Source organism: Nannobrachium achirus, assembly GCF_963921795.1.
Source record: "Nannobrachium achirus genome assembly, chromosome: 13".
NCBI lineage: Eukaryota > Metazoa > Chordata > Actinopteri > Myctophiformes > Myctophidae > Nannobrachium > Nannobrachium achirus.
Window position 1 is genome coordinate 46,038,101 of NC_137833.1, and position 13,049 is coordinate 46,051,149.

The window sequence follows — 13,049 nt, forward strand, 5'->3', positions numbered from 1 at the left end:
GTATAAAGTCGGCTAAAACGAGTATTTTCCTATATTAAATCATATTAAATCAGGTATTTTTCGGTATATAGTCTAGATTTCTTGGTACCAACAGTCAGACAACAAGTGCCAGTTTCATAAAATCATTCAGTTCCCAGAGCTTTTCAGTTAATCTACTTAGTTACTTTACACCACTGTCTACAACAGCAAGCAAACATTTTAGCCCGTGAACCTGTCTACAACAGCAAGTATGATGGTTCCCAAACTTTTTAGCCCGTGAACCAAGAGACATTACTACCTTGTACCAAACAAGTAGTGAAAATAGCAGATGTACAAGCTCACAACGAGTTGCTTCGCACTGTGTTCAGTGCGTTGTGACCCATACAACGTGTCCGCCACATCGGTCCAGACCCCAGTGTTAGGAAACAGCTAGCCTCGGAAACCCAGGCTTCATTGGCGATGGTTCTGGTACACCATAGCCATTAGCCACTAGCTAGCCCAAACGTTAGCCTAGCCAGGCAGCACAGCAGCATAACATAGCATTCATTCATCATTACAAGTCTATAGCCACGAGCCCACGACTCACCAGTGAGGACGCCAGGGCTAGCAGAGGGCGATGTTTAATGCCTTCATAGCCTAGGTTGTGTTGTCTTGGTGTTCTGTATATTCCTTTATGGCCGTATTGTTATAATCCACCGAGTCCATGACGCATCAGTTACGCACGGAGAGACAGACGTTCAGACAAGTTAAAAGGGAAGTCCTTTGAAAGCCATTTCCTCTCTGAACAGTGCCCAGAAGCACATTTCAAAACAAGAGCCTTTCTTTTTTTTTGTGTCTATACAATCGATCATTCAACACATGTTTATTTTGAAATTGTACTGGAAATAGAAGTAGCCAATAGCTCCTACTTCACGCCACTGATGTCAGAGCCTCTACTTGCCGATCGGCAATATTTTCCCCCCAACCCCCCTTTAGGGGGTGCGGTGGGACGTGGGGGAGGGGGTGCGGCCGCACCCCCAGCACCCCTACTTCCCTCGGGTATGGTCTTGCTAAGACAGCGTTGTTTTGTTTGGTTGTTTTGTTGCTCTCCGGCGTGTCCGCCTTCCTTTGCCGTCCGGGCCGTGGCTAGAAGTGCAAAGACTCGATGCAGTGGTTCCTAGCTTAGCCTATGCCCAGGCCATGGCGAGACCACGCAGCTGGGTAGGTCTGCATCCAGAAAGGTAGGAACCATTGCAGCGAGTGTGTTATAACCCGGACGGTAAAGGAAGACTCACACCCTACATTAAATGCGCCTGATTTATAATAATAAAATTAATAGTAGGATTAAACGGTGTGATGTCATTGTTCAGTCTTACTGTCTAACATGTTTATTTAGTATATCTAGTTAACATAAATAATATAAATTCTTCCAATGGAACATAAAAAAAAAAAAAAACGAAAAAAAAAAAAAAAAAAAAAACACACTTAGAAAAAAAGAGACCCCAAAGGGGGTTGTTGACTATGGGGTCCCAGACTTTAACTATGGGAGCTAAGACCCCACTGGCTCCCACATAACTCGAACTCTGGTTGTCTGGCTACGCGAGACTAGTACGCCTTTGAAGAGAGGGTGATTGTTGCGTCCAAATGCTGCTTTCATTTCCAGGTGTTCTGATTGGCATATAGATGCCAACCAAACAATTGAAACACCTGTGTTGGTCCTCAACACGTACAGTGTAGGACTCATGAATTGCCCTGAAAGGCCATGTTTGGCTTGGGGTAAATAACTGGACTCAACTTCATTTAACAAAGCCGGGAACAGATCCACAGACTTCTCCATAGCCAGAAGCATGTTTGCTGGTAGCCTTTATGGCACATATGTCAAACTCAAGGCCCGGGGGCCAAATCAGGCCCGTGATTGAATGATCTTCAGCCCGCGGGATGATATTTAATTACTATTAGAACTGGCCCACTGGCCACTGGTATATTGCACATGCAAAGCTTGGGCTTCGAACCAAGGTCTCCCACATGAAAGTCCAACATCTTACCCATCAGACCAAAGGGATATCCCTATGGACTGGGGGAGATATTATACTTTTGATGCCATCAGGCTGAGGCAATGTGTCACTCTGTTACCACCATAATACTACAAGTCCCACAATGCACTGCTAGTGCATTGGCGCGTATCGAGGGCCTGTGACCGCAAGCCCGTGTTTGAATAAACATTGAACCAGTCCGGCCCTTGACTTGTACCATTTTTTTAATGTTGGCCCCATGTGCATTTGAGTTTGACATCCCTGCTCTATGGCTTGTAGGCTACACAACAACTGCTGCTAACATTTTACCTTCCTACCTTTTGAATTGTTTGATTTTGTGTCATTAAACACAAAACACATAAATCATCATTATCTTCAACCAGTGGTCACCAGCAGTCTCCCCAGTGATTATACAAAGAACAGCAACAGAATGTCAACAAATTCAAAAGTGTGTTTGTGTGTGTGTGTGTGTGTGTGTGTGTGTGGGGGGGGGGGGGGGGGGGGGGGGGTGTCTTTTTTAAATGTTGGCCCCATGTGCATTTGAGTTTGACATCCCTGCTCTATGGCTTGTAGGCTACACAACAACTGCTGCTAACATTTTACCTTCCTACCTTTTGAATTGTTTGATTTTGTGTCATTAAACACAAAACACATAAATCATCATTATCTTCAACCAGTGGTCACCAGCAGTCTCCCCAGTGATTATACAAAGAACAGCAACAGAATGTCAACAAATTCAAAAGTGTGTTTGTGTGTGTGTGTGTGTGTGTGTGTGTGTGTGTGTGTGTGTGTGTGTGGGGGGGGGTGTCTTTCCCATCACTTAATTGATGTGTTGTGTCAGGTTCGTGAGATGTGTGGCTTGCATTGCCCTCTAGTGTTGATTTCACAGAATTACACATATCATCAGCACCAGTTAAAGTAGGCTAATAATCAGTAGTAGCCTAGCCTACTCAGTCTCAGAATCAAAGTGAATTGATAACGATATATGACAGGGCGGAGCGCATGAGGGAGGTGAACTTCAACAAGCATTCTTTTTCAATCTGGCTGTTTATATTATATAGGCCTATTTATGGTAAAGTATCTAACTACATGTAGGCTACTCAAGTAGGCTACTTAAGTAGAAATTATTATTTTTCAGTACTTTTACTTCTACTCCACTTTACTCGCATTTAGAGGCAAATATTGTGCATTTTACTACACTACAATTATTTGAAAACTATTTATTTTGTAGATTTTGATTATTATTGCAACACAGAAAGGGTTGAATTCGCCCTTTTAGGCCTAGGCTACTTTTAACAGATTATTTCTACATTGCAGGATTGATACTTATAATTCAGTAAAACATGTGAGTAGGCCTACTTCTCTCTTTCTCCTGTGGTTCCTGAACACTCTGATAAACGTGTTTTCTATAGGCTACACATGTGACTCTCAACAAGTTGAAGGTGTCTCTTCAGAGAATGAACTGAATACAGAACAATTTATTACCAGCATCATGGAAGTTGGAACAAGACAAAGAGGACAAAGAGAACTACAACCACAGATGGTGGTAAGTACATTAAGCTAATGCACTTCTTTGTATACCAATGTTTTTAATTTCAGGGACCGTTCACCCTTCCATTTGATAAGATGTCTGTCTGGGATCCCAATCTACACTGTAAAAACCCCAGTGTTAGGGGTACGAGTACGACCATATGTGTGTTTGTGTATTATATATATATATATATATATATATATATATATATATATATATATATATATATATGTATATATAAATATATATTAGGGGTGCAACATATCGAACCGAATATCGGAAATCGAATCGAACCGAACCGAGAAATATCGAACCCGAATGACCCTGTACCGAACAATACAATACAATACCACTCCACATCCACATTCCCCTGGAACCCCCTCAAGGACCCCTAGGAGTCCACAGAGCCCACTTAGAGAACCATTACCCTATAGGTTGGGTACCGTATATTGTTCAAAGTTAAAACAAAAAATATATAAAAATACATTTATAAATCAAGGACATTTCTGTTTATTTTTTAATATTATATATATATATATATATATATATATATATATATATATATATATATATATAACATACATACATACATACATACATACATACATACATATATATATGCTAGTAAGACGCCTCAGGGCGACATGCAACCTTGGCCAGTGACGTATATCGGACCAGTTAACCATATATGGAGATCCATGTACTGTATATAGTATATCCCTTTTATGCCCATACATGGAGATCCCTGTCTGAACCAGCCGCACATATATGGGCTGTCTTCCTCCATATATAGGCATTCCCATAAAGTCCTGTTAGATATGGGCTTAACATTGATGACATCAGGGATCTCCATATATGGGCATAAAAGGCATTCTGTTAGAGTGGTTCCCATGACATCACAACATACAATATCTTTTATGCCCATATATGGAGATCCCTATCTGAACAAGCCACACAGATATGGGCCATGTCTTGGCCATCTGGCCAGTGATATATATCAATGACATCAGGGACCTTCATATATGGGCATGAAAGGGATTCTGGGGGATACCAATATATGGACTTTTACATAGGTGATGTCACCTGTGATGTCACAGTGATTTGTCAAGGGAACCAACCCAGACTGTAAAAATGTATACACACACATTTACACGGACGCGGACAAGCTGTGACATTTCTCATGGTAAACTGTATGTATAGATAGATAGATAGATAGATAGATAGATAGATAGATAGATAGATAGATACTGCATGTACAATACCTCCATCACACTCAATTGGTGTCGATTCCCTCCCCCTAATATTTGCATGATGTCACTTCTAAAAGAATGGCAAGGTGCACTGGGTGGCATTGCCACCAGCATAATGACATTGCCTCTCTCTGACCTGTCATTGTACCCTGCCACTTCCTCTACTCCCACTAATGGTCCGGGTCCACTCATGCACAGTAAAGCCCGCCGGTGTTAATTTAACCCCCGGAGCGTGCAAATGGAACCAAATGGACCCGTACGGGTCCATTTGGTTCCATTTGCACGTTCTGGGAGTTAAATTAACGCTGAACATTTTACTTGTGTGCGGTCCTTCCAATTATACACACTCATTTCCTATGTGTCCCGTAGGGCTATATTTCTAGATTATGGACGACGTTCTCCGCTCCCTTCTGAGGTAGTAGGTAGGTACTATATGCCCTGGACTGTGTGTGGGGCTGGTTCATTATGTCACATTGCGTTATAATTCACTGTCTGCCGCGCTGCTGGCTGGAGAGTGGTTATGTCGATGGTAAGCAGGCGGCTTCAGGTTAAAAGGGTCCAGGCCTGCACACAAGCCTGTGAGAGAGATTCTTTGAAACAAAGAGTCAAAGCCATAGCTTTTTTTTTTTTAATGGCTGCTTACATAACCTGTGTATTCACCAATTAAGTCAAAACAGAAGTCTTATTACCTCATTATCTTTAATCGGGATATAGATAGATACCGGTATGCTATATTAGCGTGGGGTTGGGTGGGGCGGCCATAGTTGAGTGATAGAGAGGCCGTCTAGCCGTGGTGTAAAGTACAATAATTAGGCATACGTACATTTACTTAAAGGGGGCCTGTCACCTAAAGGGTTAATGTCACTTTAAGAAACATCTTAAAAAGCAAGTTAATATTTTCATGATGTCATTGGGGATGCGCAATTATAAGCCAATCAAATTAATTGTCTGTATAGCCTGACTGTATGTATGACTACTTACTGTACTGGTCAGCTGTTGTTGGGGGGCGAGGGGCAGATTACACTGTGACATGAGCTTCAGACTGTTTCAGAGCGTTTTCAGAGAAGCTCATGTCACAGTGTAATCTCAACCCCTCAACCCCTTTAGGTGACAGTACCCCTTTAAAGGAGTTGGCACCCCCAAAATGAAATTTTTTCTATTGATTAGTCACACCATGGAGAGTTAGTTAAATAATATTGTTTTGTATTCGCTGCATTCCTAAGACCAAAAAAAAAAAAAACATTATTGTAAATTTACCCCCATTGATTCTGGATGGGGACCCAAATGCATGGCCCTGGATGGGGACCCAAATAAGGCCCTGGATGGGGACCCAAATGCATTTGGGTCAGAATCAATGGGGGTAAATGCAGGGTTAAGTAATTTTACCCCCAATGATTCTCACCCAAATGCATTTGGGTCCCCATCCAGGACCATGCATTTGGGTCCCCATTCAGAATCAGAATTCTGAATGGGGGTAAATTTACTCTACTATGTATTTGTTGTCTTAGGAATGCGACAAATACCAAAATATATTATTGAACTCAAGTCTCCAAGTCTGCACTACTAGCAGATGTTATAGTTGCATGGCTCATCTATCTGGGAACCACACCTAGACAAATATTCGCAGTAAACTATATACGTTGTTGTATGATGAATAGCGAAAGATAGCATATTTACAAGCTCTCGTGTTTTTAATTCTATTGCTGTAGAATTCTGACATTAAATGTTGCCTATAATGAGTCTGACAAGCCCAAAATAGAGACACACCAGGTTGAAAGCGGTTTTTATGGTTGTGTCACAGCCTGTGATTTCACTTCCCTGTGATTTTGCATACAGTACAGTAGGTAAATCTCTCATTTCAGTAAATCCCACATCACTTTGCGTATGAGTGCGGGCAGCTCTGGGCCATGATATCAGGAGGGGAAACATGCGCTGTTCTGAGCTCAGCAGTTTTCACTTCTCTGTCAAGGCCGGCTCACTTCCTAAATGAGAGAAAGACATAATGAACAGAAGCCAGGGAGCAAGAGAGCATTCTGCGCACGCAGTTATAGCATTCTAATCATTTTATTTCTAATCACAGCACTTCGGAAGCTGTTCCGGGCAGGTGTCAGGGAGGACGATGTGTGTATTCTTCCTCCGGCACACACCCAGAGAAGCACCCTGGACACCGGAGTCATCTGGTCTGGCCATCTGATAAAACAAGGCAAGTAATCCTCGCATGACTTCTTCCTGACACGGGCGGAGACCTCCTATCTCCATATTCATGACTTTAGCTGTTTATTTTTTCTCGTATAGGCCTATTAACGGCCCTACTTGACAACAAGCTGCAAGCTTGAAATGCGACATGGAAGTGACGCGTTTTGACTTGAGCCTGCTGATCTGCTACTTTGAGTGAATTGAGAATTCTGAAAAGTAACAGTTTTGGACATGTGAGATTTCCACCAGACAGAGACAACACATTAGCAGCATTCCTCAGGCTGGCTGTCACTGCTGTGAGCGCATGGCGAGCTATACTGGTCCCCTGTCTTTAGGGGGACGCGAATGTCATCATTTGATTGTCTATCAATTATCAATTAGCCGCTGAACTGGGCTTTCATTGTTGCCTGTTATGTGGGACTGTGTGTGTGTGTGTGTGTGTGTGTGTGTGTGTGTGTGTGTGTGTGTGTGTGTGTGTGTGTGTGTGTGTGCGTGTGCGTGTGCGTGTGCGTGTGTTATGACTCTAGAACAAGCCATAACACACAGATGTCACCACAGCCATGAACTTGCCTTTGGCTCGTTTTTCCAATGACTGGCAAAAGCGGCTATCTGGTAAGGCTTGATTATCGGTTTGAGTTTATTTGGTGAGAACTTTGGTGATTTGACGTCACACTTTTTGCCGCTTGTGATCCACCTTGTAACCAAACCCTTAGGGCTGTTACATTGTAGCCGGGGAGATTATCTCATTAATGCTGTTATAACGATGTCATGACAATGTAATAGGCCAATATTGACTAGGATACACTGTAAAATCTATGTTAGTCAAACTCTGAGTGTGTACAAATGTAACCAAATGTACACACTCAAAGTTTCAAATGGTAGGCCTACTTGTAACAGAGTCACTTTATTTGAGGACAAACCTTCATTTTCAGTTATCTACACTGCAGTACAGTAGTAGGATTACTTGTGAAAGTTTGGACAGTAAAAGCAATTCTACAGGTTATTTACCACCTGTCATCTCTGTGTTTGTGGGTGTGTGTTGAACGCAGTGGTGGAAGAATTACTCAGATTTGTTTTTAATTAGGCTAAGCAAAAGTAGCAAGACCACAAAATAGACATGCATTCAAAACAGTAGTATAAAAGTATTGCCATCGAGAGATACTTACAATACCTGAGGTGTTCATCACTTTAATATTGCAGCTGGTAGAGATGGGTCTGATTTTATTCACTGTGTGCTACTGGGTAGCTTAATTAGTGTGGTTGCCCTAACAGGGCAACAAGACTAGTACTTGTCTTTTCTTTATTCTCTCCATCTTTCCGGATATACTTTATTTTGCCACGCTACTCCTCCCACAGTTTTGGTGTCACGCACTTGGGCCATATGTCAAATGACCGGCTTCATCAGGACTTGTCTGCTTGCATTTTGCTAGGCCTACGTTATATGGTTTAATTTATATAAATGTATTTGTGAATTAATTTTCTTCACTTTCTTCACAATTTTCTACTTAAATGGGAAAATGCAAAGATTTAAAGGAGCTATAGTCAACTTTTTCTTGAAAAACGGATGCTAAAATAAAAATAATGTTTCGAAAATATTTTATAAAAAAATATGCTTCATATATGTGTTTCTGTTCAAAAATGTCCACAAAAAGCATAAAATAATAATAAAATAATCATTTTGGCCATTGTCAGACCAACACTTTGTTTACATCCTAGTCTATTCTTTTATATGGATTGCAATAGGATGTAAACAAAGTGTCGGCCCGACAATGGCCAAAATGATTATTTTATCATTATTTTACGCTTTTTGTGGACATTTTTGAACAGAATCACATATTTGAAGCATATTTTTTTAATAAAATATTTTCTAACATTATTTTAAATTTAGCATCTGTTTTTCAAGAAAAGGTTGATTAGCTCCTTTAAAGCTATACTGTGTAAGTTGCTCAACTAGTGGTCAGAGCTGTATAGCAAACCGCGGTTGCGTCCGCGTCTTTCGGCCGTTTTTCGTCGCGGACCGGGCCTCTCGCCACCGTGTCCGCCTGCAGCTCGCCGAGATCTATCTTTAGAGGGGTCCCTGGTTCCTGTGCGTACAGGCATTCCGGAGAAACTGACTCCTTCACCCGAGTATGTTGTTGTTATGTTGAGGCAAGCTACTTCCTGAGAAGTCAGCAAGATGCGCCTGTGATTGGCCGGTAGTGTACCATGTGTTTATGATCGGCGATATGATTGGCCAACGTATACACATGATGCATATGACGTCATTTTGCCGCGAAATTCTCCCCCCCTCACGGCTCATAGAACACATATAAAGAGAAGGCTTTAGAAGCTGAAATTAACAAAGTGGGGGTTCTAAAACTTTAGCGATTTAACAGTTAGGACAATTTTAAGATTTGTTTTATAAAAAACGTTACATGGTATAACTTTAACTTTTCCCAAATATGGAGATGACTGACATCATAGACCACATGAGACTGACACAGTATGGGTATTCCAAGATGGGCTTAATATTGATGACATCAGGGATCTCCAATCCATATATGAGCATAAAAGGGACAAGGACGGAATGGTTAGCACGTTTGTCTTTGAAGTATCAAAAAAGGTTTGCTGCGCCGGCGCGTTGTGAGCTTGGCATTGGCTATTTAGCGAGCAGCTGTTCTATTATGGTGTGTCTCAGTCCCACTTAACTGCTTGAAGTGCAGCTCTGACTTATCAGCTATATCACATTTCTTCTGTGTCGGGTGGAAACCTCATAATGTCCAGAACTTTTACTTTTCATGTTTCAAATTCAAAAATAGAAAAAGTAGCCATATTTGGAGCCTTCTGGATATGCTACTTTTGATGCTTTTGTGTGACGCTGTAGTATGATCAAGTAGAGCTTTAATTTATGAAAATACTCAAAAGGTTAGACTATGGACTGGAGATAGGAGGTTTCTGCCTGAAAGAGACGCTATATTACATTTAGTCCATTCTTAGCCGGCAGCAGTCCTGTGGCTGCGGCTCCGCACCATGGTCAAACCTTCATGTCAAGGACCCCCAAATTGATATGTATTTGCCCCCCCATCTGAAAATGTTTTGTGCCAGGGACCCCCAGAAGAGAAGATTCATGTCAGGGACGTGCTGGCCATTGGGAAAAGCGGGACAACTCCCGAACGGCCGGGAAAATTTAAATAAAATGTCGGCCTTTGTTCCATTTTGGGGGCTGGGCGGCCACAAAGTAAATCGTCACTGTCGGGCAGAAACCTCGTATCTCCAAGTTTCAAATTTGTAAAGTTTTTCACAAAGCAAAGCCCTGCTTCATCATACAAGGCCGTCGCACAAAAGTAGTGAAAACAGCCGATCTACTAGAACACAACGCCTCGCGGTGCGTTTAATTTAGTTTAAATCATTTTTAAAATGATAAATACAAAACAAACGGTTTTGGACATACAAGGTTTCCACCCGACAGCGACAAAATATAACTCATGTAATTGGCCCACTGGCTTGTCACTTTGACACAAATCTCTCTATAGCGCGCAATGAGGGCCTCTCCAACTCTTTTTCCCGGGCTGAATCAGGGGCCCAGCATGTCCCTGATTCATGTTAACAATGCACAAAGGCACAAAAATGCACACTATCAGTGTTAAATGAACACTGAGAATGTTACGGTGCTGATTTGCGTCCCAGGGATGGAAATGGTATTACAATGTGAGGGTCTATGGCCTTAATGCAGATCAAACTGGGGGTCTTTGAAATGATAGCGGTTGAGAATCACTGGATTAGATCAGACAACGCAGGACGCTATGGGTTATAGAGTTTGCAGAACAGTTTCCATAGTCTCCGCCAAAATGGGACTGAAGCCTACCCAAATATATGGGGGCTTTCAACTTCCAGATGCGTCTATGGTTGCACAGGTGCCAACAATTACAATGACACCTGCTTCCCATAAAATCTTTAGTGTCAAATTTAGAACTACAATTCAGCAATTGTTTGGATGAATAGGCCTACGTTTTTTTGTGTGTAAGCAATCTGTATGTTAGAGTAGGGTACTTCTGCAGTGGTTTGGGGTGGTCTCCCTACTCCATTGAGAAGAGAGACCCCTGGTGACGGTTAGGACCTTGCCCCCAGTTTTTATGGGAGCACTTCTGGGAACTCAGATTAGGTAGGACATGGCTGGTCGACGGAGTTGATAAAGTTATTTGAAGCAGATGGCACACTAGATCGGCGGTCTTTATTGTCTTTATTAAGCGTTGCAAGCCTCTTCTACAAGTGTCTGTGTGTGTGTGTGTTTTCTGCAATACCCATTTTTGTATATTACTCCTACAGAGCTAAGCTCCTACATCTAGCTTTACCCGGTTCCCAAAAAATGTCCGGTCCCAAAACAATGTCCAGGCTCTGAAACGTGGCCTACATCTGGCCTACATCTGGCCTACATCTTGGCACAAGCGGCTCAAAGTTTGTTTTACGCCCAGGGTCCCATTGGCCAAGTTTTGCAGGACGCGCTGTGACAGCGGGACGCTTGATGAAATTAACTCATAAATAGCACCACTCACTTCACACTAGGTGTATCTATAACTGGACCGATCGGTGTGAAACTTGTACGAACACCCCCTAGAGGCTAAGGAAAGACCTTTTTCACATCAGCCTTTTATAGCGCCACCAGGAGGCCAATCTAGTTGGCAGGAGGCTCATTTTGAACAAAATGCCTCAAGTCAAGAACTTTCCCACTAGGCTGAAGAATAATTTTTAACCTTTCAACATATTACTCCTACATATTGTGTCCAAAACATCCCTATAGTCATGAGATCAAGACAGATCTGTCTTGTATTTCATATCCCACCCTGATAGACTAAGATTGGTAAAGTTTGCAGGAGGGATTCGCTTTGAACGAAATGCTTCAAAACATGGATGAAGTGATTCCACTCAACTCTATAATGGCTAAATTCTGAACATTGCTCACCCCAAAATAACCTACAGTACCTGGCCCGCCGGAGACCTATGCTCCGATGAGCACTTTTTCTAGTTTTCTAATTATCAGTTAAAATCGTTCCTCTAGTTCATATATACGTATAGCTCAATGAAATAAACTCATCAAAGGCACCGCTTACTTCACACTTGGGTGTGACATTTGTCTTTATTGTAGATCGGATATCATTACCATTACTTCTCTCCTTCGGGAGAGATAAGGCTTTAAGCTTTGGCTTTAACATTGGTCATGACAATGTCATATGCAATGACTTTGATCATACTTATGGGACGGTGTAATTTAGGTCGACGCCGGTCCCTAATCAAAGCCTGAAAGGGCTGACCAGTAGTGGGATGACAAAGGTGGGGGGAATGGAGCCGCTTATGAAGGGTATGATGATGGGTGACAACACAGAGGACACACAGCCAGACATATTTATAGACAGTGACAAATTGATACTGAGAGAGTATACGAGCAGAGAGAGAGAGAGGAGAGAGAGAGAGAGAGAGAGAGAGAGAGAGAGAGAGAGAGAGAGAGAGAGAGAGAGAGAGAGGGCAGGGCTCTAGGTATGTGAGATGAAGAGCACACTGGGCCAGTGGGACACCAAGTGAGAGGGAGAGGAATAGAAAGAAAGAAAGAAAGAAAGAAAGAAAGAAAGAAAGGAAAAGGAGGTGCAGACGGGAAGGAGAGTGGTGAAAGCGGGGGAGAGAGAGAGAGAGAGAGTGAGAGAGAGTGAGAGTGATACAGAGCATGCATGATAGCAGACAGAGTGTGAGCAGAGCACCACAAGCCGGAAGAGAGGAGAGAGAGAGAGAGAGATGCTTAAGAAGACCATGAGGTGCATCTGGGCGAGGCTGTCGTCACCGGCAGCGTGAGTGTGTGTGCGTGCCTGTGTGCACGCGTGTGTGTGTGCGTGTGTGTGTGTGTGTGTGTGTGTGCGTGTGTGTGTGTGCGAGTGTGTGTGAGCAACAGAATAGTGTGTGTATGAGTGGAGGGATGCAGTCATGTCTCTGTGAGGGGGAGCAGCACAGCAACTGTAACCATGCTGAGTCCCAAGATAAAACAGGCACGCCGGGGTAAGCAAGCAACGTCTCTCTCTCTCTCTCTCTCTCTCTCTCTCTCTCTCTCTCTCTCTC

General features: G+C 42.6%; 1 protein-coding gene across 1 annotated transcript in view; it reads left to right on the forward strand.

Annotated features, from left to right (window-relative positions):
* Positions 1–12,955: 12,955 nt before the first annotated feature.
* Positions 12,956–13,049, forward strand: part of arhgap22a (Rho GTPase activating protein 22a) — a gene marked incomplete at both ends in the record, with an annotated part of 53,188 nt that continues 53,094 nt past the window's right edge. Inside the window, one exon of the mRNA XM_080740783.1 lies at positions 12,956–12,989. Within this exon, the coding sequence (XP_080596909.1) occupies positions 12,956–12,989 (34 nt within the window). The remainder of the gene's footprint in view (positions 12,990–13,049) is intronic.